General features: G+C 37.0%; 1 protein-coding gene across 14 annotated transcripts in view; it reads left to right on the top strand.

The window, feature by feature from the left end:
* Nucleotides 1-26,398, top strand: part of PPFIA1 (PTPRF interacting protein alpha 1) — a 56,375-nt gene extending 29,977 nt beyond the window's left edge. For 3 of the 14 annotated variants that reach the window (XM_051620729.1, XM_051620738.1, XM_051620734.1), the window contains 20 exons: nucleotides 38-100; nucleotides 1,354-1,433; nucleotides 1,701-1,833; nucleotides 2,488-2,711; nucleotides 3,075-3,309; nucleotides 6,166-6,195; nucleotides 6,975-7,126; nucleotides 7,842-8,014; nucleotides 8,769-8,862; nucleotides 14,216-14,297; nucleotides 14,423-14,623; nucleotides 15,322-15,384; nucleotides 15,837-15,863; nucleotides 17,548-17,723; nucleotides 17,817-17,914; nucleotides 19,036-19,211; nucleotides 19,798-19,866; nucleotides 21,121-21,286; nucleotides 22,530-22,597; nucleotides 23,936-26,398. In XM_051620729.1, coding sequence (XP_051476689.1) covers nucleotides 38-100; nucleotides 1,354-1,433; nucleotides 1,701-1,833; nucleotides 2,488-2,711; nucleotides 3,075-3,309; nucleotides 6,166-6,195; nucleotides 6,975-7,126; nucleotides 7,842-8,014; nucleotides 8,769-8,862; nucleotides 14,216-14,297; nucleotides 14,423-14,623; nucleotides 15,322-15,384; nucleotides 15,837-15,863; nucleotides 17,548-17,723; nucleotides 17,817-17,914; nucleotides 19,036-19,211; nucleotides 19,798-19,866; nucleotides 21,121-21,286; nucleotides 22,530-22,588 — 2,301 coding nt within the window. In that variant the 3' untranslated portion in view covers nucleotides 22,589-22,597; nucleotides 23,936-26,398. Of the gene's footprint in view, nucleotides 1-37; nucleotides 101-1,353; nucleotides 1,434-1,700; nucleotides 1,834-2,487; nucleotides 2,712-3,074; nucleotides 3,310-6,165; nucleotides 6,196-6,974; nucleotides 7,127-7,841; nucleotides 8,015-8,768; nucleotides 8,863-14,215; nucleotides 14,298-14,422; nucleotides 14,624-15,321; nucleotides 15,385-15,836; nucleotides 15,864-16,325; nucleotides 17,153-17,547; nucleotides 17,724-17,816; nucleotides 17,915-19,035; nucleotides 19,212-19,797; nucleotides 19,867-21,120; nucleotides 21,287-22,529; nucleotides 22,598-23,935 lie in introns of those variants that run through there. The other 11 variants (XM_051620731.1, XM_051620743.1, XM_051620736.1 and 8 more) reach the window with 8 other exon arrangements.
* The last annotated feature ends 1,516 nt before the right edge of the window (nucleotides 26,399-27,914 follow it).

Genomic DNA, 27,914 nt, shown 5'->3' with positions numbered 1-27,914 from the left:
TTGTAAGTAACTTAATTTGTGATACATTTTATTTTAGAATTCACTTATCCGAGAAATTGAAAATGCAAAAAAACAAATAGAGGAGCTGCAGCATGAAAAGGTACAGTGCACATTTCTGAAATACTGTGTTGGAAAGTAATGGTTGCGTTGCTACATAGCAGGGCCAGATTTTAATTCCCCCATAAAACTGAGCATTACCTGGCCTGTTTAAAAGTAGGGGGCTGTTATTGCTTGTTTTGTGGTATTGTGTGCCTCATTTTTATAATGATTTTGTAAGGAAAATGGCATCTTATTCAAAGACTTAACATGCTTCTGAGTATGTAAAGTGGCTCAATATGTTGGCAATTTGCCAGAGTCTGGAGATTGAATAGAATTTTCATACAGTTGTACATATGACCCTGAACAGTAAAAAGAAAAGAGAAATAATTTTAATATTGGGTTTTTTTTCATGAGTTTTTTTCTAAAAACTGAGTATCACGAAGCCCTTGTTTGAGTGATAATTTTTTTTAAGTTGTAAAAATTGGGAGGCAGGAAGAGATACTTATTAGACTTGGCTGCTCCTTTGCAATAGCAACTGTCTGGTGTTTGGCTCATCGTGGAGCTGACAAGTTCCTTTCTTGAATAAAAGTGGTGGGGCCTTTCATGTCTTTGTGTCCTTCAGCAGTGACAATTGATTTTTTTTAATTTATTTTTTTGGTCATGGTATCAGTTCTGAAATATACTTGTTATTGCTTATGAAATCCCAGGTGTACTGCTTCTCCCCAAATCAAACTAGAGGCTGTGCTGCTGTAATAAAACGAAGGAGGCACTCAGGATATTTTTCAGAATGTGCTTTGGATTTTTGTATGTGTAGGCCAGCAGTTTTCACACGAGGCACAGATGTTCAGCATCAGCTACTTTTTATTAGTCTTTCATTCTTCTCGTTCATTATATTTCTCTGTCTTAAATTCTGAGTTTCTAGAGCTTAAAAAAATGTCCAGGTTAGAAGTGAATTCATTTAGAACCTTTCGTGCACAGAGCTCAAAAAATCTTCTTGATCCTTATTAAATATTATAACTTAATTATAGTAAAGTTATTAATGTGTGAATATTATTTAGTACCTGTTTTAAAATATACATTGTCATTAACTAGTCACAGTGTAGAGAAGCAACAGAATTACTCTTTATGCCCCTTTGTGATGGTGCAGTGTTGTGTGTAGCAAAAACCATTGTTACTTTTTACATCGTTGAAGGGTATATTTTAAAATCTGCTACTTTGTAGAAATGAGATGAAAAGAAAGTTAATTTAGAAATCAGTATTTGACACTGACTTCTTTGTAAAGGGTATTGTTTTGTATTTTATCTATTTTTACAGGATCAACTTGTGTTAAATGTTGAAACATTAAGGGCTGAAACCGACCAAGTCAGACTAAGAGCCACAACACTTCATCATAGGTACCAGCACTTCATTGTCGTTATTTTTTTTCTAGTTTCTTTAATATTAATCACTTTTCTAAATGTAATTTTGTCTATTATAACAGAAAATACTTCAGTCATAGCTATAAAACTTACTCCTTATGGAGCATTTAAATCCATTTTTTTTTACTGCTTAAAAAAACCTGGCACTACACGGACAGTAGGAATCGTTTGGGTGGGTATTTTGGTTTGTTTTTGTGCTTCTCCCCTCCCGTGGTAAGGATAAAATGTTTTGTTGTGTTGTAGCAGAGCAGATTTCAGATACCCTGTGACATCTTCCTCTGTGACTGACACCCACACAGACTCCTATGGCACCTCATCAGTGTTAAGGCGTCCCCAGAAAGGACGTTTGGCAGCTCTCAGAGATGAACCTTCCAAGGTAATAGAACTCTGAAATGAAGATAAAAAGAAGACTTTGGCAACAAAAGTAGATGAGATGAGACCAACCTATTGCAAGGAGTTTTTATAATAGGAGTGGATAGCAATAAACTGCTGGGTTTTATATATCCTGGTTTGCTAACTAATGCACAGCTACTAGTCTTTTTAATTGTTAACAGATTATTGCAAATAGGGATTTTTAAGTCAAATTTGTTTTAAGTGTGATCAGCCTGTAGAATACCATTTGAAACAGTCCTGCTTCTCTTCCTATACACTATTCTATCATGTTGCTGTTCTGCAAGCAATTTCAGGTCCCTTTCAGGACACATAAGTTCTCATTACATAAAGTTGATTCCAAAATTATCATTGGATTTGATAGCAAAATTCTGCTGTAGTTTAAGAGAATACATAGCAAAGATATGTGTAGCATTTTAATTTATTCAGTGAGGCTGTCCATTGTGAAATTTCACTTAAGTGTAAGATGTCAAGTTTTCTACATGATAGCTTTATTTTTTTACATTTCTCTAAACCTTGCTGTCTGGATGGATGCAATCAGCATGTAAGTGGGCTTTCTAAAAATTACTTCAGTAGAAATGTCACGTTTTTCCCATTTGAGTTTGGATGGATTGATTTATTTATCTATTTGCTGTCTTAGGTTCAAACTCTGAACGAGCAGGACTGGGAGCGAGCCCAGCAAGCAAGTGTGTTGGCAAATGTGGCACAAGCATTTGAAAGTGATGTTGATGTGTCTGACATTGAGGATGACAGGGAGACTATATTCAGTTCAGTTGATCTACTGTCACCAAGTGGTCAGGCTGATGCTCAGACTTTGGCCATGATGCTTCAAGAACAGTTGGATGCAATCAACAAAGAGATTAGGTATGGTGTATCTGCTGTGAAAGTTTTGATAAAAAATGATTTCTGTGACACTAGAGATTCTTTTTGGGTGGTTACTTGGAAAGTGGTGGTTTCCCATTTGGTGTCCTGGGGAGAGGTTTGACTGGAGTAACTGGTTTGCTTGTGCCTCGCTACTGTTTTCGGGTTCTTTGTCTTCAGCCCCATTTATGTGACAGAAGCCCCTGCCATGGTGGTGAGAGCAGTAGTGTTTTTTCAGATTGGATAAGATGATTTTTCAGTGTAGCTGTTTTGCTTGCCAAGTGCTCCTTATGCCCAAGTCAGCCTTTCTGTTCATATGGCGCTTCTTTGAAAGTCACGTTCCTTTGAAACTTTTTTTTCTTCTAGACTTATACAAGAAGAAAAGGAAAACACAGAGCAGCGTGCCGAGGAGATTGAGAGCAGAGTGGGTAGTGGGAGCTTGGATGCCCACGGCCGGTTCCGCTCCATGAGCTCCATTCCTCCTCCCTATGCAACTGGTTCCCTTGCTGGTTCCTCCCCTCCTGGCAGCGGCCGCTCCACCCCAAGGCGGATTCCACATAGTCCAGCTCGGGAAGTGGACAGACTGGGTATCATGACACTGGTAAGTACCCAGCAGCTTCAATTTTTTTTGGAAAAGTGTTCCTTTTCTCTAGGAAATGGGTTGTTTGATTTTTTTCCCCTTCCTCTCCTCCTTACCCAGCTGTATTTTTCCTTTCTCTAGGTTTTTCTACTGCTTCCTTTCAACTTCTATAAAAAGTGTAAGATACAATCATAATGATTAGGACAAACGTTCAGAACTCAAGTCTATTATTTGGTCAACATCTCATGCCTAAGTATTCCTTCTGTTGTTATGGTCTTTCTTCTGCCTCCTCTTCATAAAAGAAATGTTTTCTTTTCAGCCCCTGGTACAGCAACAGTTTCTCCCTCTGCTTTAAACTTTGTTTTTAGCAGTCCACTATTCCACTATGTACTCAGCTAGAAACAGATTTGCATATATTGCATTAATCTTGAAGATTGTGGAGGTATCACAGCTATTACAAAGAGCACTAGTGTCTTGGTTTAGCCTCTTGAGACTGGCAGGTCAAAGGAAGTACCTGTTAGACTTAGTAGCTGATGAAGGAGTAGCTTGGGCTTGGCAGATCAGTGGGTAGAGAAAGATGGATCCATTCTTTTGACACGTGACTGCTTAGAAAAATTAATCCTTCTAGGAGCTGCTTTATGCACGTAAACCTATCTTTAAAAAGAAGATGCAAGTTTTCCACTCTGTCTTTTCATAAATGTTAAGCAAACCTAGCAGTTTAGCATATTTGGAATACATCTCACTAAGGAGCATCTTGGATACAGGTATTTATTTTCAGGCACTCCAGGAAAAGCTCCTTCTCTAACTTAGCTCTGTACACCTTACATTGTCTTCAGATTTACACATGCATTTGGAAACTGTACTTACTAGTTGTACATGCAACACTAGACTTACTAAACCTTATTGTCTTGGGTTACTGCACTTGTATCATACCTGTACAAGGAGTGCTGTGCATCACTGTCAGAGCATCTTGGCTATAAATGACTGACCTGCCTCATTGAGGTCTTTATTATAAAAGTGTTTAAAACCAAGTATTTCAGCTAACTATTTTTACTAGCTTTCTAAAATGAACGTGGACTTACACCAAAAGGCCTGGTTTTTGTCATAGAAAGGAAATAATTTCATTTTCCTTGAATTTTAAAAAACCGAATCTTTATACTAGCTCTGGGCAGATATCCAGAGTCAAGCACACTTCTACAGAAATTAATAGTGCTTTTCAGAATAATAAGTAATTAAGCTAAGTACTTCACTTACAGAAAACCATATAGAAATTTAAGTAGCTGTTTTAATGAAAATTAGATTAGAAAAATGTATCATGGCAAAATCAACTGTAATTAAAGGAAACTAATAGAATTCACTTTAGATTGTAAAAACTGTGATTCAAAGTCACTTGATCCATTGTTTGCAGCTGCATTTGTCTGATGTTTTAGTACCTGGCAACTGATTGGAGTGCTTCTGTGGAAGCATGAAAACAAGCTAGGCTTCTAGAATTACAGAACAACAGCTTTCTAGAAACTTTTGGAATGGCTGTTACGAATTACCAGACTGAATGAGTTTTTATGGAGTTGTTTTTTGATCTTTTAAGAGAAAGCTGCATTAGTTTATGAGCATGATGGCAAACTGGCTTAATGCTAACTGCAGTAGTGGTGTTAAGCAGTTCAATTAGCTGAAAACCCCACTGATTAAAATTAATTAAAAAGCATCAAGATGATAAATTGTACAACCTACAGCTCTCTTCAACAGTTCTTGTGGGCAGTTTTCATTCCATATGGTAAATGTTGACATTTTTATGGGTTATCAGATTTAATAAATGAAGGATCCAGCAAGGTTAAAATGAGCCTGCTGCAGTTTTTCTAAGCAACTGGGGAGGAACTAGATGATCTTCAAAGGTCCCTTCCAACCCAAGCCCTTCTGTGACTCTTTGAACTTACGAGTTATTAATGTACTACTCTACAGTCAGATTGAACAAAACTTTATATATTAATACTGCATAATTTTAATGTATTCTACTTAAAATATGATTAGAAGTTGTCATTTGTGGGAGGGAAACAATGCAGAATTCCACAGCTTCAAAGGGGACTGACTTTTTTTTGTTGTTACAGTCTTTTGAAATAATTTGTTGCCAAATACAATGATAATTCATTCTTTTGTAAGCATTCGTCTGAATAAATTGATAACTTCTTTATAAAAGTCTTGTTTGCTGCCTTGCTCTGTGCAGTGGCAGAAGTGAAGAAGTACCTGGGAGGTGAGATACAGTTCTGGAGTGCATGGAGGATAAAATAAAACCCATGGTAGACTCTTGCTCAAATATTCCAGCCCTTTATACTTAGAAGATCACTGTTGCTGTATAGAATCAGCTATTGTTGGCATTCTGCCTTTCACAGCTATCAAAGTTTGTCTGCTTTTTATGCAGTGTAGGAAACAACTGAGGCAATGGCTGAGTAGTGAGAAGAGACCAGTGCAGACAGTATATAAGCCTGCTATGGCTACCATGTAGGTTATCTAGTTTAAAGGCAAGTCCTTGACATAAGGCTGGAAATCTCACTTTTTAAAAGCAACACATTATTCCCCCGTGTGCTTTCCTGTTTTCCTTGCTGAAGATAATGTACATTTTGTGTGCTAATTTGTCTGTGGTACCAATAAGTTGAAATATCTACAGTCCTTTTGGAAATAACCAACTATAAGTCTTGAAATTTTTTCTTCCTTTCCCCTCTTCAAATTTGAAGAGTACCTTATACTCTTTCCCTGTACCATTGGTGTAATTGTTATTTATATTCTCCCTGAGATGTTTTGTCTGTAGTAGTTGTTTCAGTCTGTGCTACAGTTTACAATAAATATGGCTTTTCCAAATTTCTTTTCTTTGCATGCATCTGTCAGCCTAGTGATTTAAGGAAACACCGTAGAAAGGTAAAAATCTTTTAGTTTATTTACTGGTGTGCCCTTCGTCTCCTGTTTTGTCACCAAACTCATTAATGGATAGCAGGAACAGAAAAGAAAGCATTTGCAGGGTAACTGTAACAAAACAAGATGATATGCTCTTTGATATTAAATGTGAAATTGTTTGTCATCTTAACATAAGTGTGGGCTTGTTTTGTGTTGTTTTTCTTTTGTTTGGCTTTTTCTGCTGGTGTGGGTGACTGTGTTGTTTTCTGTTTGTAAGCACTGTGTTGCAATCTTCATGAAACAATATTTGATTTTAAAGATCTGTTAGTGCACACACAAATGTGTCTGGATTTCTGTTATTCAGACCTTGAGAGAAGCCACAGGTATGTAGAACCTGACTTCCTAGAATTGCTAACCTTGCTGATGATCACTTAAGCACGTAACAGTAAGAATGGAGATGCTTTCTCTTCACAGGACACTCTTGTTTTCTGTCTTTGCACTTACTTAAACTGAAGCCAGGTGTGTTAGTTTTAGAGTGCTGAAGACATTGCTTTATTTCCTAGCTCTATGAATGAGTGCAAGATGAGTGTTACTTGCTTATTTCCCTGGCTAAGACTCAAGTTTTGTAGCTTCTCACTGAAGGTAACAAAGTCCAGAAAAAAGTCAAGCAAAAAGGCAGCTGCAGGATGGTCATCCTTTAACACTGAAACAATTGATTTTTCCTTGCAGTATTTTGTGTGATGGTGAAATAATCCTTTGGCATTTCCAACTGATCCCTCAAGTCTTTGTTCATTTCCCATTAGTCTCCAGCATCTAGAGAAGAGGTACGAGATGATAAAACCACCATAAAATGTGAGACGTCACCACCTCCTTCACCTCGATCTTTGCGTTTGGACAGAGTCCAGAAAGGAGCTTTGCACACAGTGAGCCATGAAGATATCAGGGACATTAGAAAGTAAGTAGCTGTGGATAAGTCAGAGCTACCAGTAATGGTATTTCAGAACATGAGAAGAAAATGCTGAAACTGCAAAGCTCTTCAGCTTCTAGGATTTTAGTCTAGTTATTGAAAAGTTACTCAAATGTAAAGAGTGTCAACACATAAATGGGTGATTATGTTACACAGACAAGAAGAGTACAGATTTTAAGGTCTGCATTAAGTTTGCTTCATGTTTAGGAAATAAATGATGTACAATGCCAGTCATACTTCTAAATTTATAGCTAAATTCCAACCTATGAACGAAGTTGCAAAATTGCCATCATTTTGATTGACAGATGTTCTTTTCAAAGTGCCTAAATATCTGGGATGGATTCCACTCAAGTATTTCAAACTATTGTCTGCCTCAGTTTGTCAGGAACTTGTGTTGTCAACTTTGGCTTCTCTGAATTACACTTTAAACACTTTTATAAGTGTTACAAGAATTGATTTGGAGTTTCATGCTGTACTATATAAATCTTTTATCCCTTTCCTTCGTGCGTGATTTAGTTGTTTCCACTGTTTTTTGTATGGCAGATACATTTCTTTTCATGACTTATTAAAAGCTGAAGTTAAATGTCCTTAGGGAGGTACTGAGCTTATGTGAACTTGCACAGAAACCTGAGCTTCTCTCACTGTGTTATATTAGTGAATTTGTCATATCTGTGCTCTCTTATAACTCCTTTTTTTGGTAAAGTTCCACAGGCTCTCAGGATGGGCAAACAAGTAATCCTAGCAGCAGCAATAGTAGCCAAGATTCCCTTCATAAAGCCCCCAAAAAGAAGGGGATCAAATCCTCTATTGGTCGCTTGTTTGGCAAGAAAGAAAAAGGACGACCTGGACAAACAAGCAAGGAAAATTTAGGACAAGGTTGGTTTGCCTTTTTTTTCCTCCCTCACAGGAAGGGAGGGAGAAAGTGAAAGATTGAATTTTATGATGTAAATATCTGTGTGTGCATATTTGTTGTTATTTTGCTGCTGATGCACAGTGTGTTTTGGAGCTAGTGTCACTGAATCTTCTGTTGGGTCCTTTTGTGAGTGTAGGATGCAAGTTGAGCTAGTCAGGTGTTGATGTCTTTTAGTCTCATTTCATCAGGTTATTGAGCCTTATTGAACCGTTGTGGCTTGTTTTGCGAAGCAAAAATTTCAGCTTTATCTTGGCTTTTGTTAGTATTGACACCAACAGTCATGTCTGTAGTTTAGACCCAAAGGAAACTCCCTTGAAAAGGAACCCAGCTGGCTTATTCAAAGCTACAGTTAACTTTTTATCTTGCATCATTCTTTGATGTTCACACCAACCATAAGCGATACGGGAACACTGAGAATTCATCTTACAGGTAGTTAAAATGTCAGGTCCTCTGTGTGATTCTGGCTGGATTTAGGCAGCACCTATTTGAGTCCATACCAATCTGCTTTTCCAGTTTTATGTGCCGTTTTGATGGGTATGTATTAAACTAGAGAATGGAGTGATAGATGGGCCTGGAGGTTTGCCTTTGTACATTTCTGATCAGTAATATTACAAAGGATTAAAGGCTTCTGTTCAGAAAAGCAGTAGTGGTTTTTGAGTTATGACTGGCCAAAACAGAAGATAAAAAGACTGTTTTTTGTTTTTTTTCTTTTGGTAGTTGGCATGGGAGAAGCAGATAGTTCCTCTCAGGATGCATTAGGCCTCAGCAAGCTTGGAGGCCAGGCAGAAAAAAACAGGAAAATGCAGAAAAAGTAAGTTATTTAATATTTTTAATGCTGTGCTGTTAAGGCATTACTTTGTTTAAAAATGTTTTTTTTATTTTCTGTTTTGTTTCCAAGTATTTTTCCTTCACATGATGCTATGACTAATAAACCTCTGTAGATTTTTTTTTACCATTTTTTTTTCCAGAACAGATCAATGTTTCAGACCATCAAGAGCAGTGCAGGTCATGATAAGATTAAAATGAATTTTGGTGCTGAAAGCTTATTTTTGGGGTGCTGTAGTAAATAAACTAGAAAATATAAGTGGACTCTTATCAAGCCCTTCCCCAAATTTGTTGTATTTAATTCCTGCTTTGGGTTTAATTCATTGGGAAGATTTCCATGTGCCTTTGTCTGGTTCCTTCCTACCAGGTGACTGAAAGTCTGTCCCTTTCTGTTGCAGTTGCAAACTGCTGGTGTGTTCACTTTTTTTTTACTTCTATTTAAGCTAGTAGAAATCTTGGCTTGGTGCTTATATGGTAATACAAGAAACACTCAAATTTATGTAAGTAGGATCAGGCATTCTTCACATTTTTCTGCCCAAAGCTGAGCCATATATTTTGTGCTTCTGTTGCTTCTGTTCTGTTCAGCTCTCTTTACTCTGTGTCAAAAAACTTGATAAAGATCAGACATGTCTTGCTTTTTCACTTGCCTTCTGAAGACAGAACAGTGAATGTTGAAAAGAAAATGTACTGATTTTTCACTTTGTGAGAGAGAATTCTTGCAGTACCTAAGTTCTATTAACAAATAAGAATAATGTCTGGTGACTGCTAATGAAAACCAGCAGTGTGTTGGTTTGAAAAGTCGGAATGGAATGTGGTTCTGTTTGTATAACAGAAGGCTCAGCTGTTTTTCTTCAGACTGTTACACTGAAGGCAGTGGTACATTATTATGATCTGGTATTTTCCCTTTTCTACAGAGCTTTAAAGTCACACCACATCTTGGTTGGATAGTTTTAGTCCTGGTAATACCTAAGGAGTGATAGACCTGCTCTTTGAACAATACAGATTTTCCTCAATACCAGCAACACATTTCATTCTAAAGTATAACAAGCTATACTGCCTTGCTTAAATCAAAAAATGCAGATAAATAATGACTTTTCTTTGTAAACATTCTGCCTTTCAAAACTTTACTGGGATTACTAAAAGTATACCTCATGGCTACATGTTGTTGGTTGCTTAAAATGCAAGTGTCTGTCTAAAACAAATACAAACTTGTAGTTTGAAATGGCCTTGCCTAGCTGTTAAATCTGAGTACGTGCTTGTTCACTGGAAGGTATCAGTGACTCAGATATTTCAGTGGAAGTGGGTATGAAACAAGACTGTGTTGATAATCTTTATATATCATAGTGTTTAGTTTTATTACTCTTACTGCTCAGAGCTACAGCAGGGGCCTTTGACCTTCTGTAAGAAGCAAATCTTGCCATTTAACTCCTAGCAAGGTACTTTCATGCAGCTGTTTCAGAATCCTGACAGGTATTCTGAGCATAGAAAACAATGTCACAAAGAGTCAAAGATCTATTGCTGCCTTCTTGAGATGCCCCTTAGCAAAAAGTGCTAAAGCTTTTCACTCTGATATTGGAGGACGGTGGGGAGGGGGAGCTTCTCGAGGCTGAGTGTTCACTTAGAAAATTCTGTATTCAGCAAAAAGAATTCCAGTTACCTGAATGCTTGAAACAGTGACAGCTATTTCTAGTTATAGTTGTGGGCAGCTATTTCTAGTTATCTCTAATCCTTATTTGCTTACTTGTCTTTCTTATTTCTGCATGCATGCACACAAATGGGCTGAGGGTGGTATTCAATGTCTTTACAAACAAAAAACTATTTATGGTTACAGAATTAAATTGCAGTATACATTACTTGTCTGTTTTTGTATGCCTTTTAAGTTCCGTTTAATCCTAGTTTTGTTTTTCCTCCATTGTTTTGTTTTCCTTTTGTTTACCATTTGATGTGGTAGTGCAAAAACAGGGTAAGTTTATATTTATTTTATTAGGATTGTTGTGAAATTAAGGATTTTGATTTTTTTTAGCAATATATGAGAAGGTAGAACTTTTTCAAAAAAAGTTAATTATGAGAGGAGATACTAGCTTCAAAAGAATGTATTGTGAAAATGTGTTGCTGAAATAAATCCAGTGTTCTCTAGTTCAGTGTGAATGCTAGTTCAGTGCCTTGTTTTAATTTGCATGGTGTGAGTTTTTATAATGAAAATATTAAACCCTACTTAGATGGAATTAGTTTTGTAATTTGGGTTTTGAAAGTTGTTTATCAATAATAGATATTTGTGGCAATTACTTTAGGTGCATTTCTTTGTTTACTTGATTTGTTTTTAGTGCTTTGTTCATGTTCATCTTCTTTGTGAGCTCTACTGTTCAGTGTTTGCTTCTGCTCTCTTTGTGTTTTTCTGTGTCCAAGACACAGCCAACTTAATACTGTATTAATCAAAAAGGAAGCAATGCTAGATTTAAGATAACTCTCCTTAACAAAAATTACACAAAGGGTTTGTTACCTGAAATCAATTCATAATAAGGATATTCATAATAAGGATGCTGTGCCTGAAATGAGTCTGTTTTCAACTCATATTTTACTACTGTTTGCCTTTCAGTTGTTAGACTTTGCAACTCAGTCATTTCCATTGGAATCACTCTCTTCACCACCTTCCCTGCAGTGTTTTCTCTACTCTCAGGTTGTTTCAAATCAGTTCTTTTTGGTTCCATCCAAGAAATCTGGAATACAGCATTCCCCTTTGGCTACAAGTTCTGGATTGATCAGTTCCCATGCTGCCTTAATCCAGTGACAAAGTACTGCTGCTCTGGGCTGCTTTGTTTTCCTTGTGGGGTTAGCATATGCTTGCCTGCCAAGAGCTGTTCTAAATGCAAACACTTCACATGGTCTTTAAAGGGCCTTGTGTGTTCTCTACTGCATCAAGCACCTGCAGGTCTGACATCATTTCTCAGCCCACATGACCGTAATTTCTTTGTTCTCCACAGCTGGCATTAGATGTCTTTTGATTGCATCTAACAACAAGGGTTCCCCTCTTGCAGCAGCACATTTGGCCTCCCATTTCAAGTGATATTCAGCCAACTTTTTAAGTCTGCAACCGTCTATCCCTTGGTCTTGTCACCTAAGGGTTATTCCAGAAGCCAGCTACTCCTTTCACATTCTCTTGTCCTTCACAGTATCAGCCACACAGTATTTTTTGCATACAATACCAGCAGGAGTTTGAAGTCTCCACCATAACCTCTCCTGTTGCTTTTGATATGTTCCCTGTACTGATGAACCTCCAAATGATTTGGTGTTTCACAGTTAACCAGCAGTACACAGGGAGACATAAAACTAGCAGAGATTACACTGCAGTTCCCTCAATTACATGCAATACCCTGAGCAACTTTATAAGTTGGGGGAGAGGCAGTGGTTACCTGCCCTTGTAGGGTCATCCTAGTCAAACTAGAGGCTACTTGGGTGGGCATGTCTGTGCTGTTTCATCACTTGTGGGCCTCCCTCACTGCACAGCCACCAAAAAGGAAGACAAAACCACCAATTTTGAAGTTAAAGTATTTTAAAAAACATTGTATTCCTTTCTGGCAAATACAGTATTAAGCATTTTATTCTGTTCTCACCAAGCAGGTATTTCTTTAATACCTTATTGAATTATTTTTCTTGGTTTTTAATCTGTAAAGAGCAGAGTGAAGAAAAACTGAATGTGTTCAGGGCGGGTGATTTGTGGGGTTTGTGTGATGTGTGCCATGGTAGCAGGAAAATAGCTGATCCTTTGTTATTCCTAGTTCAGAAATAGGTTAATCTTTTGAAGTGGACATATATGTATTAACTTTTATGGTCTTCTCCACTTCATTCCTGAAATCTAGCTTTTCAGCTGCTGATGGACACTATTTCTGTCTTAGTTGTTTGGTCTTAAAATGGCTACAATGGTTATTGTAAACAGTTAATTGGCAGTTCCTTCTTTTCTTCTTCCCATTTTTTTCTTCCTGAGCAGCACATTTAATTAGGATAAAGAATTGGAAGGTTCTTCTAGAGTACTAGGAATTGATTGACATGCAGGTGGAGAAGTAATATCTATTGATAAAACAGTTGCTAGTATATTTATTACTTCATTGATTGTTTTTTGTAATTATCCCTGATTATAATATGAGGATCCCTAGGGATACTGGCATGTCTAAAAGAGCTGAATACTGCATATCTCTTCTGCCCTAGTAGCAAAGAGAGCTACTAGTCTCTCAGAAACCCCCTTTCAAGATGTGTGGTAGCTTTTTTATATCTATATCTTTTAAATATTTTCTCTTAGATGTATTCAACAATGCAGTTTTGAAAGCGAGGAGACTTTGTTTTAAATTGTGAGAAGATTATAAACACATAATGTGGCATCATGAATCTGTGGTATTGCTGCTTATCTGAATTCTACACTTGCTGGCATGAATAAAACTGTCAAAACTGTTCAATTAGGTTAAGTTGTTTTTTCTAAACTTCAGAGCTTTCAAAAGCAGCTTTTAAATATGCTTTTTTAGACTTCATCCAGTTTTTCAAACATGTATCCAAGCAACATTGCATGATTATACCCCCAACGCTAGCTTTTTGTCTCTTTTTTTGTTTATCAAACATTTTTTGCAGCTTTTTGTAGGGATCTTGTGACCACACATTCTTTCTGTCAGCTGAATTGTCAATATTAATCTTCAGTCTCTTCTATTTCAGAACAACAAAGGAAGTGCTATCACCATAGGAGATAGAGGCTGGGTTTCCGTACACAGCCCTTCAGAATGTAGTTGCCAAAGTGTGGCTTTCTGAATAGAATGGCTAGCTGAAGCTGTACCTGAAATTTTGACAGGCTTGCTGTTGCAAACTGAAATTCACTAATGTAATGGTTACTGCCCCAATTTCCAGCCTGGACAACTGCCATTTTGATGGCGTGGATAACTGATGAACTCACACCTCTTCTGGGCTTCAGATCTGCATGTCGAGGGAAAAGAACTACTTTGGTTCAGTCTAATTTGCTGAACAGAAAATGGCAGCAGTTGATAACCTGACAGACAAATAAGTCTGACATCTTCACTTCCTGCTGGCAGTGTCGGTTAGAGTGTCAGTAGGAGTTTCAGGAGCTAATTTCCAAAAGGAAAATCTCTACCATTCTAAAACTTCCTATCCCCTTCAGCTTATGTCGTGATGTAGTCCTTGCATGTGAGCTGTGATGCCTTGGTAGGTGTATCATCTAAGGATGAGAAAAGGAAAAAGCTAACTATTGGAAAGAAATAGTGACGTGAATGCAGTGTTTAAATTGTAACATCTAGTTATAACTAGTTTCTCTCTGCCATTAATAATTATTTTTGTAATTGCAGGCATGAGTTGCTAGAGGAAGCCAGAAGACAAGGTTTGCCTTTTGCGCAGTGGGATGGGCCTACTGTGGTTGTGTGGTTGGAGGTAAGTGGTGCCTCCAAAACAAATAAATAAACCCCATCAGTGTATAGGCTTCTAAAGAATTTAAGGTTTTAGAGGCAGGAATGGTTTTTAAGATCCTGCTCACCCCCTTCTTTTGTGTGTTTCAGCTGTGGGTTGGGATGCCAGCCTGGTATGTGGCTGCTTGCCGAGCGAATGTGAAAAGCGGTGCTATCATGTCAGCCTTGTCTGATACGGAAATCCAGCGTGAAATTGGGATTAGTAATCCCCTGCACAGGCTGAAGCTGAGGCTGGCCATTCAAGAAATCATGTCACTGACAAGTCCATCTGCACCTCCCACCTCAAGAACGGTAAGGAAAGCAATCCAGCATTAAACATCTTTTAGAACCGTTAGAAATTGCACTAAGTCAACCGTGAACATGTGACTGTTAAACATAGAATCAAAAATGTTTATAGGGTACATGTTATTTGCCTCATCTTTTGGCCTCAGAAGAATTCATAATACAGATGAAGTATCCATGTGTGTACAGCAATTTTTTAAATAGTTGGAACCTCTTCTAATCCATAAGATTTTGTAAGGCCATAAACTCCAAATAATGATTCAGCCTACATAAACTGGGAGTCCACCTGTCTGCCTATACTATAGTAAACGTAGACACTAAAATTTGATGTGAATTCCCTCTCATGGGTCTGCCTGCCCTGCAATTCAAAGTTATTTCTGAGATTCCTGGGATTATGTACTAGACTACAAATGCGTTTTTCGGATTAGAGCAGAGTCAAGTGTTTGGCCATTAATTACATCAGTGTAAGCTATTTATCACATTCAATATTGTTAATATCTTTGAAGAAAAGTGATCCACCTTAATAGGCTTTTATTCCATGCCATTACTTTCCATAGATATGCCTGTACTTAAGACTTTAGCGACCATTGCTTTTGCCCTTGCCTGCTCCTTACGTGTACCAATTGCTTATTTGTTCTGCAACCTCTCCTCTTTGTTACTGCTTTCCTTTCACTGGATGGGATTGCTTCCCTGTGGGGTCATATTAGACCACGGGAAATGTCTGGGTAACACATGAAGAAATGGAAAATCTTACAGCCACACAACAAACGGTTAGTTTATAGTGTTGCCACTTCTCTTCCTTAGAGTGCTTTTCCCACTTTTTGAACATTTGAATCAAGTGCCTTTTGGTCTTTTTTTTCTTTTTTTCCTTTTTTTTTTTTTCCAAATTAATGCTGGATCATTGCTTTTTCTAATTATTAACCTCTTAACCTGCATCTTGATGATAAACAAAACTCTAGCCTGTAAAATGGAGCTCGAATTTGAATTATTTGTGTGGAAGTTTCTTCTCTCCAGAAAATTTAATCAGTAGATGCGTTTTGCAACATCTTATATGAAAATGAGTGCCTTGTGTATTCTTTTGCCATGCATGATGCTTGCTTTATCTAGAGTTATTTTGGTATGCAGTAGACTTAGAGTCTTGCAGTGCATCTTTAACTTTGATCTCCTTACTAAACTTTAACACTAATACATGTGTTCTTTTGCTTTTCTAACCACCTAACAGGAAGATGAGGAGGGAAGCTGGGCTCAGGTTAGAAACTTTATGTAATATTATAGACTATATGTAAACTGTCACAAAATAATTAAGCATGAAAGAATCTGTTTTTCCTTTATAGCAGTTTCTTTTAGTGACTCTTAGTGCAGCTTGGGGATTGGGAGAGGGGGAGAGAAGTCTTAGCTCTGTATAATACATACTTGGAAGATACAATTTTATATTTAGGTGTTGTAAATATTTTAATGTGTTTTAGAACTTGAAAGATTCAGCAGTTCATCCTTGAAAATGTGTAAAATACTTTGTTACATACAGTACATCACAAAAAAAAACACCTCTGTGTAAGGATTTTTACTAATAGGGCTGTTAAGGGAAAGAATATTCTGAAGTCTTTATGGTCATTAGCTTTCTGAAATATTCATCCCCTAGTTTATGAATCACCAAAATGTAGTTACAATTTCTTAATAAATATTGTTGTATTCTGTGCATTGAACATATTAGATCAAATTCCAACAAGAATATCTGCTAAAGTGCCTGTCCAACCTGGCCACCATCACAGGTGTGCTGCAAGACATAGCCAGCCTAGATAAGTAGATTTCTCTCTGTGCTAATTCTCTAATCCTCCTTGATTAATTGTTTTCCCTTAAAGTGGTGACAAATCCTAATTGTATTTTCAGGCTTTGAGATAATTGAGTATTTTCTACAGGATATAAACAAAACTCAGGATTTGCCTGTGACTGTAGCTTTGGACAGTGTAGTCTCTTCTTGCTTGGCTGCCCTCCAGCTTAAACCTGTTTAAGTCCCATTAACTATGTCTCACATACTCATTTGGAGATGGTCAGTGAGAGCCATAACTTGCTTCCCTGGTACAAGAGTAACATGCTCTTCCAGTCTGCTACCTAGCGACGACTTGAAGAAATGCATTTCTAAGAAGCCTTGCTCATTTCTAGGAGGTGCTTCCTCTAGAGGAGAAATAAAGCTTTTTGACTTCTAATTGCACAACAAAAATGAATTAGTACCCTTTACTTTTGAAAAAAGGAGCTGCTGGCTTTTGTTGCTCAGGGAATGATTAGATGTATAATTATAAATTCTTATTTTTAGAAGCTTTATCCAGAAAAGGCCTGGTGATTTGCAGGTCAAAAATGCAGTGAGGATTTTTTTTTGTGTATGTGTGTGTGTATATTAGGATAAGGAATAGCATTTAGAATTGCTTGTTCTTCAGTTGTGGGTTTTGTAATTTTTTGCTTACTTGACTGATACCAGTTTTTGAAGATGATTAAGACCTCTAAAAGAACCCTGAAGCTACATATATATATATATCTTGTATTTATATAGTCATGTGGAAAATAAGATTATTCCCACACACACACTTTTCAAGAGAAGACAGTATTTTCAGCATCTTAACAAAATGGAATTCGATGGCTCTTGCTGTCAAAACCATATAGATTAGTATTTTAAAATTTTTGTTAGGTTTGGTGTATTTTTATGCACTTCAGCATTAAATAACAACAGTTTTAGTACTGATCTGAATACCTACACTTGCTTTTCTTCGTGAGGTTGACTTCTTCAGAAAACATGTTGTATTCATCATTTTTAGTTGCTTATCTTTGCAGGCTAACTAGTAAGCCTTGTTTTAAGTTTGTCTTTAAAATGGGTTGTCTAAGAAAAGCTTTTTTTTAATTTCTCATATGAGTGAGCTTCTTACTTCATGTTTTAAAACCAGACATTAGCATATGGTGATATGAACCACGAGTGGATTGGCAATGAATGGCTCCCTAGCCTGGGGCTCCCTCAGTATCGCAGCTACTTCATGGAATGTCTTGTTGATGCTCGGATGCTGGATCATTTAACTAAAAAAGATCTGCGTGGGCAGCTGAAAATGGTGGACAGCTTTCACAGGTAGAGTTGGAGATCTAACTTAACAGTAAATGTTCCTATTATCCCTAAATAAAAATTCTTTTTCCCTAATTTTTTGTTTTCTTTTCTGAACAGAAACAGTTTCCAGTGTGGGATTATGTGCCTACGAAGACTGAATTATGATCGAAAAGAACTTGAAAGAAAAAGAGAAGAAAGCCAGAAAGAAATTAAGGGTTAGTGCACCCTGTTGGCCTCAGTCACTATCTGCCTGAAAAATTTATTAAACAAAGAAAAAAGTCATTAGAGGGAGGATTATTTATTTAGTATTTATCAAGTGTTAAATACAGGAGATGTGTCTGGATGCAGACCCCAGTGAATAACAAAACACATAAATCATTCACTGCTGCAGAGATGTGCTATAAATACAAGGCATTTTTTAAACTCTTACAGCTCTGAAGTTGGAAACAAAACTGGATGTTTTAGGAGGATGAGGGTTTTGAACAAGTTTTTGTCTTGTATTTTTGCTTCTCTTCCCCCCCCCCCCCCTTCTGACACAGTGACTTTGCATCTCTGTGAATTTATTGTTGCATGTGGTGGGTAGTTTTTATTACCCAGCACTTTTATAAAGAAAATATCCAGGTGTCTTAGGTGTTTATATCTTCCAGATTCATGGTGATTATTGAGCAAGAAACAGCAGAGTTGGGAATTCAGTATCTTCCAAGACTTCACATTGAAATTTTGTCCCCTGCCTAGTTCCAGATGTCTTTTCTGACATTGTAGACAAGTTTTAGGGTTACCTTGCACACAATTTACTTAGAAGGCTCTCTGCCTGTTGTTCCCCTTTCCTCTTAGTGTGTTGATAGCTTTTGGTGATTATATTAATTATTAATACTTCATCTGTCTTGGGTGAGTTACAAGCCCCTAAGTGGCTGTGTAAAATAGAAGATCCTGTCTTGTCCATCTGCATCTACACTATGTCCAGCTGAACTTGTCTCATAGCTATGACTGTAGCCTCCATTGTAGGCAGAGAGAGAGGAGTTTGAACAAGGATTATTCCTTCTGGGTGCAAGGAAAACAACTGTATGGAAGAGATCCAACACCAAACACTGGAGTCTAAAATTAAGTTTTGTTGCCAGTTTGTGTGTTTCATGCACACCAAAAAGGCAGGGACAGATTAGATCACAACTTAAATATTTGTTCAATAACAAAATTCCTTGAGGGCTACTACTGGACAGAATTTATGGTGAATTGTTCCCATGTGAAAATCAACCACATCTGTGTACATTGTACTGTGGGATTTTTGTTCAGAAAAGTAATATTTTTATAAATCAGACAACTTTTTTTTTCTCCATAGATGTCCTTGTCTGGAGCAATGAAAGGATGATCCATTGGGTGATGTCCATTGGTCTTAAAGAATACGCAAGTAACCTTATAGAGAGTGGAGTTCATGGTGCACTCGTGGCCTTAGATGAATCATTTGATTACAATGCATTAGCTCTCTTACTACAAATACCCACTCAAAACACACAGGTAAGCAAGAAATAGTTACTTTATAACCAATAGGATTTTTCTCCCCTTTGGAAAGGTTAAAAATGGAACTGACTGGGCTTTTTTCTTAGAGAAGTGCATGTGTCCCTGTTCTGTATTCTATCCCTATTCCCCTCTAGAATAGAGAATAGGAATAGCTCTAGAAACTTCAGAAATGGAAAGAAGAGAAAAACAGAACTGTGCTTTTCTTACTGTTTTCTAATGGTTAATAATGGTTGATGAATTTGCTTGAACACAAAATATAGTTTGAATATTTTCTTCATACTCCACAACATGAGTGTAAAACTCATAATTTCTGTTGCTTGCTAGTTTTTATTCTGAAATATTGAAGTTTGAGCCAGAAATAGCAAACTTTCATATCAAAACAAAGGGAAGGGGGAGCTGTTAAGTCTTCCTTATATTTTTATTAAGTTACAACTTAAATTGTAACTTTTCCTAAGTAGGTTTATTAATCTGATAAGAAGGTATTAAACAATTTGGGTAATATTAAGTTTTAAAAATTACTATAGATTACCAATTATTAATATTATGGAATTAATTTCTGTTTCTTTCACACTATAAACCTCAGGCTCGTGCTGTTCTGGAGAGAGAATTTAATAACCTTCTTGCTGTGGGCACTGACAGAAGACTGGATGAAGTAAGTTCCTTGAACTGTCGACCTATTTTATGGTCTGGGAACTTTATCAGTACTGTTAAGTGAAAGAATTTAGCCTCTAAGGTCTTGGCAGAATAGAGACAGAAATCTTACCTTGAAATTATTTGTCTGTGAGAGTTTCTGAATATGGCAGGTTTTGTGTATTTAAGTAAGATGACTTTGAATGTGAAAGTACTGAGATCATTCGTAAATTTGTTGTTTTAAGCTGGTGTTAGCTTCCCCAAGGGACTCTGTGCTTCCAGGTACTGATGGGAGTTTGTGGTAGCACAGATAGGTGAAAGTGGTTCAGTTTAAGCAAAACCCTAACCAGGTCAGAGAACCAGTCCACAGTAGCTCAGAAATACTTGTACTAGTATGAGGAAGAGGGCAAGGGAAGCATGAAAGGGATGACTTAACTGTTTCTGGATCAGTGAGATCTCTTCAAATAACGCAGACACTTGTCCCCTGATTCTAAAAGGGGATGAATTTTAGGTAAAATGGCATTAAAAGGACCAAGCTGTTTCTGAAACTGAAGTCAGCACATGGAGATGCAGACTGGGTGTCTTTGCACTGACAGTACCTTGAGTGCAAGAGGCATTTTTGGAGCAAGACTTGAACTTACTAAATGCAACAGTTAAATATTTTATTTCTGAAGTGGAATATTACTTCAGAGATGCAGCTGTGCTAATGGAGGGAAATGCACCTGGGTAATTTCAAGTCAAGTTTACCCAAGTGCTTCAGCAAAACTGCACAGCAATGTTGTATTTACTGCACTTTTTTCCCCTTACTGTCCCTTCCTGTAACTTGTAGCTTGAGAAGAAAGCACAATAGCTGTATCATCATTCTCCTAAGACAGAATTGAAGGTTAAAAGGAATTGTTCAAATTAAACCTCTGCATGTCAGTGTTCCCAAAGCAGCTGTTATGATCGGCTCCACTCCTCATATCTTTTGAGAATGAGTGATGTGACACATAGGAATTACTGCAAATCAAAAAGTACAAGCATTCCAAGTACAAAATGTTTCCTTAAATGTGCTGAGTACATGAATTTTCACAGTTATTAAGCTGCAGAGCCTGCAGTCTAGCAAATGAGCACAGATGGTTGCAGATGAAGACCTCTGCTGCTGTTGCACCTGAATTGTTCTGGAAATGAACTCCTTTGGTGATGATACATTTACTGAAGATTGTCAGTAATCCTTTTAGTGCCAGTAACAATCCTACAGTTTTTTAATTGCTAATGGTGTTTATCAATGTAACAGGATGATGATAAGAGCTTTAGGAGAGCACCTTCATGGAGAAAGAAGTTTAGACCAAAGGACATAAGAGGTTTGGCTGCTGGATCAGCAGAGACTCTTCCTGCAAATTTCAGAGTTACAACCTCAATGTCTTCACCCTCTATGCAGCCAAAGAAGATGCAGATTGATGGTATTGATTTTGTATTATTTTAAGCATGATGTGCTTTTTTGCTTGAGGATTACAGGGGAATTAAGTTAAAATTATCTTTTTGCTGCATAAAAGCATCTGCATTGTGCATGGTTGTGTATATAACACTGTGTTTAACCATAGGGATGCTTTATAATTTCAGGAAGCTATAATAGATGTGGAGTTTTTTACTTCATTGGAATAACAACATGAGAATCAGAAATAGATTTGTTTTAAACTAGGAAAATGAAATTTCATTTTAGTAGAAGTCTTTTAATCACATGATGCATCATTTCTATTTAGCAACAATTAGACCAGTGTAAGTCCCACTTCTGAAATGCAGTAAAATGCACTCGAAAATGATGTGAGTAAACTTCATGGGATAATTTTAAGTTATTAAACCTTGAGTAAAAGGTGCAGTGGTCACCTAAGTATTGTTCATACTTGAAATTACTACTTCATTCATTCCTGTGTACTTAATGATCTGTATGTATGTTTGTGCATGTGCACACACATACAGATAATGCATTAAAAAACTAAATAAAGCTGTATGAAAAAGCCCAGCTGGAAGTGGAAGTTGACCACCTGTCACGTGAGGTATCTTATCTCATTAAAACTAGTCTCTTTAGTACCATGAACATAAACTTTTACTTGAATTTATTTTACAGGACATGAGTAAAAATATATGGAAAATGTATTTAATTGGAACAGACAGGATGAGAACTTCAGCATAATCTGTCAGAGTTGTCTCAGGTTCTGAGAATTGTTTTTATGAGTAAATCTTAAAGAAGCAACCTTTGCATCTCTTGCTCTCTTAATATGTGATTTGTTTTGAATTTTAAATACTGTCACTAGCACAAAATATTTTCCAGAATTTGTGTGGAAAATTCTGTAAACTGAAATAAGTGAAGTTTTTACCATGGTAAACCCCCTTTTTTGAGATAGAAAAAACCCAGGAAATACATGTAAACTCTGTAAAATAGAGAATCAATTACTTATAAACTACCTTCACCAATTTCTGTGTGCTAGTTAGCATGCAGATTTCTTTTAGAATTCTTTGAGACTAGAAGTGGCTGATAAGTAAACTGTAGAAAAAGTTCTGCTTTTCTAACTTGTAACCTTAGATTTGGGTGAGTACAGGAGCTGTAATCAAATTGCTGTGAGATGGTTTTTTCTTTTTTTTTTTTTTTTTGAAAACTAACATGCATGCTGTGTTCTGCATGTCTTCCCATGCTTCTTGAAATAGGCAGTGTATCAGGAACACAAAGATTGGATTCTGCTACAGTAAGGACCTACTCCTGTTAAAGCCTTCTGGTGAGTAAAGTTGATAGGTATACTAGTAAAGCAGCTATTTATGAAATAAAACATCAGGTATTTTGAAGCAGTAAATTTACACACTTAGAAAACTGTTTCAAGTTTTCAGGGTAGATTGTTTTATTGAAAATCTGGAGCTTATTTCCTACAAAGAAAGCATTGAGTGTTGAAATATTTACTTCTGTAAATACTGTATTCCTTTTTGAGGTTTGTGGGGGTTTTTTTAATAACAGATTGAGAAAGGACCTGTGCTACATAGCTGTGTAGAAAGTGTGGAAATCAAAGGTTGGATGAAACAAAGTGGGGAGGAGGGAAGGGAACTAAATTAGGCATATAAAGGAAAGAACATAACTTAGTGTGTGACGCTGCAGTTCAGATTGTTGATCGTTCAGAGTCTTTGCTTGGTTGAAGTTATCCCACTACAACATAGTTCCATACTGAATTGTTACAGGTGTGACAGCAATTTTCCAGTTCTTGGAAGTTTCCTCCGTGATTGCTTAGGCTGTCAGGTTGGATTTAGCTACCTGCAGCCTAACTTTGAGTTAGATCTGAGCAGTGCTGACAGTAAAAGGCAGCTTGATAACACAGGAGTGTTTTAACACAAAATATATGCATTCTGGTTTATGAAAGATATGCAGTTGTTTCCTATTCCAGCATTTGGAATGATTTTTCTTCAGCAGTCTCTGCTGTATTATTTTATGGAAGAGTATTTCATTTTGTTAACAAGTCTGGAAACTAATTTTTTTTTTACTAGATCGGATTTTTAAAAAGTAAAACCAGCTGGTGAGAGTTTCACTGGATTATGTTCCATGGGCTATAAATTGCCTGTCTCTTCTGCTTGCAGCTTCTTTCCTTTCTTTTCACCAGTAACATCCCTACCAACTCACAAATTGGCTGCCTTTTCTTCAAATTCTGAACCTTTTTGCTTATATAAGTTGAGTCCTAAAGAGTTTTTATGTGTGGACATGTTGAGAAGGGAAACTCTTGCACATAGCAACTCTGATCAGATGGATGTATTAGTTCCAAGACATTGAAGTTTTAAGTGTTTCCCTCCCCCATATTCTCCCCACTTTTTCAGGATTGTCTATGGTCAGATGACCTAGGATAACAATCTGGGAAGCAGAAATATTTGACCTCATGTGCTTTACTTTGCATTGCAACTGGAGGTTGCAGGAAGCAACAAAACTGTGTATATCCTGGCATGGCAATAGTTCAATGCATGACTGCTGCACCACTGAGCTGTTTGTGAGAAACTCAGAATGAAGTGGTTTGTTTGTTTGTTTGTTTAAAAAAGGCTAATTGCATATTTTCTGTGTTGTTTTGTTGTTGTTTTTGCAGTTTACCCACACTATTTCTACCGGTGATATGCAGCATTTTGAACATTTGGAACCCGTAACCTGTTAATACTTGTTAAAATGGACACTTTGAGATATTTTATTACAGAGTTTTTAATTAGCAAATAAATTCATGAGTACTATAGAGAAAATATTTTAGAATCTAAATGTTTCTTATATTTATGTGACTTCTCATTTATATAGTTACTTACTTTTTCTGTTTCTATTCACTCTACAAATCAAATCATTGCTGAGTTTTTTATTCTAATTTTAGTCTTTCCAACTGAATGTACTGTAATGCTTGTATGTATATGTCCCTATAAGTAATATAGGGTTTTTGTAAATTATGCAGTTACTGTAATTATCATTGTTTTTTAATAATGAAACTGAAGGTGAAAAGGATTTTAATACCTTTGTAAAAGTATCATGACACCAAGCAGTATATATTTTGTCTTTTGGAAACCTTAGCTTAGATCTGAAAACAAGTCCAGCTTTTTTTCAGGTAAGCATTTGCTGTCGTAGGAGGTGTGGTACACAGTTGTTCTTCTTTTCAGAACTGTACCTTCCCACAAAGACAGTTTGTCAAGTGGTGGGAATTTGTCTTTATTTAAAATAGAACTTGTTTTAAAAGCTGGGAGGAACTTTTAACACTACGGAACATGTTTTAGAAGTGATTGACTCGGTCATAACACCCTCTGCTGTATTTGTGTAGCGTTATCTTCACAGTGACTGAAAACAAGCCATAAACCAAGAACTGTTTGTAATTGTTTTTGGTTGTTTTTTTTTCCTTAAATGAGGAAGGTAGACTTCTTAATAATTCCTGGTCGTAATCCACAGGCCACAGAGAGGGTTTTTTTCTTTTGTCCTAGATCTTTTTGATCGAAAACACTTGTGAAAAGATGCTGGTGAAACTAGTTTTAATGGACCAATGGTGAAGCACTGCAGTCTCATGTCACGTAGTGAGAGATGAAGGTACAATGGGGCTGAAAACTAAAGCAGTGCAACTTCTAATAAAAGCCTTACTTTTCTTATGTAAGTCATCTTTTGTGTTTTGTAAACTTGTTCTAAAGAGTTGTCTGGACTTTAATTTTGGTGGTTGTAGCCATTTTGGACTGTCTGCCTAGAAGTTGTATCCGACACTTGTAAATGGCATATTAAAAAGCCAGCAAGAACCTGTTCAGATGGTGCATTATTTATTATGCAACAATATATATAGCATGTCTTTTTTTCTTATTTTGTTTTTCCACTTTTAACTTGCTTGTAAAACTGAATTTCATTGTTACTGTTCTGTTTTTCTATTAATCTTTCGTGTATTTTCAGATTATGTAACAATATGTACAGTCTACTTTTGAACTATTTTTATCACAGTATTATTTATTGCTTTCTTTCAATAAAGTACTGATGCATTTTCCACTGCCAATAAAACACTATTGAAAAGCTAAGATGTAATTGTATGCAGACAGATACTTTTGCAGTGAGTGGATATTGTCAATAAAGCATCTTAATGATTGTTTGCTGCCCTGTAGATCTTGTTTCAAATGATGACTTTTCTCCAGGAGAAAAATGTTCCATTAAATGTGACATTTTCTTTGGAATTGTTCAAGTTCACATGCGTTAATCAGTTTTTTTGAAAACCAGTTTTCAGAAGAAAACTGCTTAATTGCCTACTTGTAGTTAGAGTATGTTTTACTTTTTAAAAAAGTAACAAAAACTACCATATAACTTCAGTATATTCTGGTCCACGTAATGAAGATTGAAGTGCTGGGTTTTTTGTTTGTTTGGTTGGTTTTTTTTAATAGCAACAACAGTTGCTTTGTTAATAAAATGAGATTATGACCATAGTGATATTGGGGGAGAAACATGGGAGTCGAGGGAACCAATGCAAAATTGGGTCACAATAGGGCTGTTTATGTCAATTTTAATATATTTGTAAACCATTTCCTGTGTAGAAGAGAAGACAGAAGGATAAAGTTGCAGAATAATGGAAGCAGTACTGGAGCATATTTCATCATGTCCTCTAGATCAACAGCAGGATGTGGAATGCATGGAGGGGAGAAATATTGTGACTGATCCTTTAAACATTGTTCAAAAATGCATCTCTTGTTTGTCTAGCTTGTCTGTATGAGTTGCTATCTGATCATTTGCAGTCTCTTTTATATTTCCAGGGAATCTTACCTTTCTAGAAAAAGCTAAAGTGAAACTGCAGAAGGAGATCCTGACTCACTGTTCAGCTAAACTTCACTGTTTAGAAAAAAAGTGCATAGACATTTCTGGTCACTGCTGTGATAGTAGGTGTTCAAAGTCCTGTATTGTTGCTTCTCAAAAGTGAAAACAACGCGGAATAGACTTGTAAAATGTGAAAAGAAAAAAACCTTATTTTAAGGCTGTAAAACCTTAACTGTCATGGAACAATGGAATTGACATGAGAGCTGGAATAAATGAATGAAATAGAAAAAGCTTTCACAAACTGGCAAACCTGTGTGTTGACTTCCTTCTGAATTATACAGCAAAGCTATCTGGGGGACATGGAGAAAAATACTTCTCACTCAACTTTAATAAGGAAAGGAAAACATGCAAGTGCATGTGTAAGAGGCATATGGGTATGTTACAGTAATCTTTAAGTCTTGGTTAAATATAACTTTTTGTAAATTGCCAAATGTCTTTAAAGGCTTCAGTTGGAAAGAGTGCTATAAAAATTAAAGTATGCATTTTATCTGCAATGAGGAGATGTTTGAATTAACTGTGAGAACTTGAAACTTAAAATTTTTGCATGTTTAGCGAGCAGGGGATCTTGGAACTGATTTTTTTTTTTTTAACTTAAATTTCTCTTCTTAAACTGATGTAGAATTAAAAGATGAGAAGCTGCTTTTGTAGTGTCCTGAGGACAGTAGTGATTTGTGGTGCCAGAAGTCAGAGCAGAGCACAGGTGAGGTAGTTCAAGGCAGAATTGATGCTTGGAACAAGGTAGACTGAAGATGGGAGGTGCTCAGCAAAATTACTGGGCAGCAAAATTGACACAGTGTTGTATTGCAAGTGTTACTTGAGGGATGGTGTTTTTGAAACAATTTAAGGAGTGAGTTAGCCTTTAAAAGGCAGGTGTTACTTTTTTAAACTTTACTCTTAATTCCATTTTCAGGGTCCTAGTCCGGTGTGCTGCTTAAACTCAAGTTACTCTAAATTGTGTTAATCTAATTTTTTTGTTAATAGTAACTTTTGAAGAAAAAAACCCACCCTGTTTTTAGATAGCAGCATCTTGTGGTTTTATGTGGCCTGTGGGAATGGATGGATGAAGAGTGGTCTATAAATGTTTAATATTCCTACCTGTAAGCAGGGGGGACAGATGAAGACTCTCCAAAAGGGCACAGCAAGAGCCAGAAGTAAGGCCAAAAGGGCCATGGTTCTTTGAGCCTTCTTTCTTCTCTAGCAGACCTCTTTTTAAGAGCAAGTTTAGCCCAGTTTTGAAAATACTGTGTGTTTGGTTTGTAGGGGAAATGACCCTATGTTTAATACAGAAAAAAAAAGAATTGAGCCTGTTTGAACTGACTACCTTTGGCTTTAGGTGACTGGAGGTAGCCTGGGAACTAGTTGTCCCTCCAAAACTGAGTGAAACTGTTCGCCTATAATTTGTGTGTTACCTGCTGTTACAGTTTGAATTTGCGTGTTCATCTGCCAGGTCTTGTGCGGGAAAGGTCGTTCCTTTGAGTCCGCTTCCAAGCCAAGAGCGGGCAAACAACTTCCAAGCGTTCGGGCTGCGTTTGATGCGCTGGACTGCTTTCTTTTTCGGCACCTCTCGCTCGGCTTCCCGGGGAGCAGCCTTTTGCCCGCTGCTGATCAACGAGCTGGAAACCCCTCCGGACTCCAGTAGAGGAGCACGGTGGTGAGAAACGGAGCAGTAAGGCTGAAATAACGTGGCCGGCAGGTGTGGAAGGGGCAGCTTGGAGGGGGCTTGGAGCAGCCTGAGGGAGCGGGAGATGTCCCTGCCC

Source organism: Apus apus, chromosome 5 (genome assembly GCF_020740795.1).
Source record: "Apus apus isolate bApuApu2 chromosome 5, bApuApu2.pri.cur, whole genome shotgun sequence".
NCBI lineage: Eukaryota > Metazoa > Chordata > Aves > Apodiformes > Apodidae > Apus > Apus apus.
This window is presented reverse-complemented; position numbering and strand designations above follow the sequence as displayed.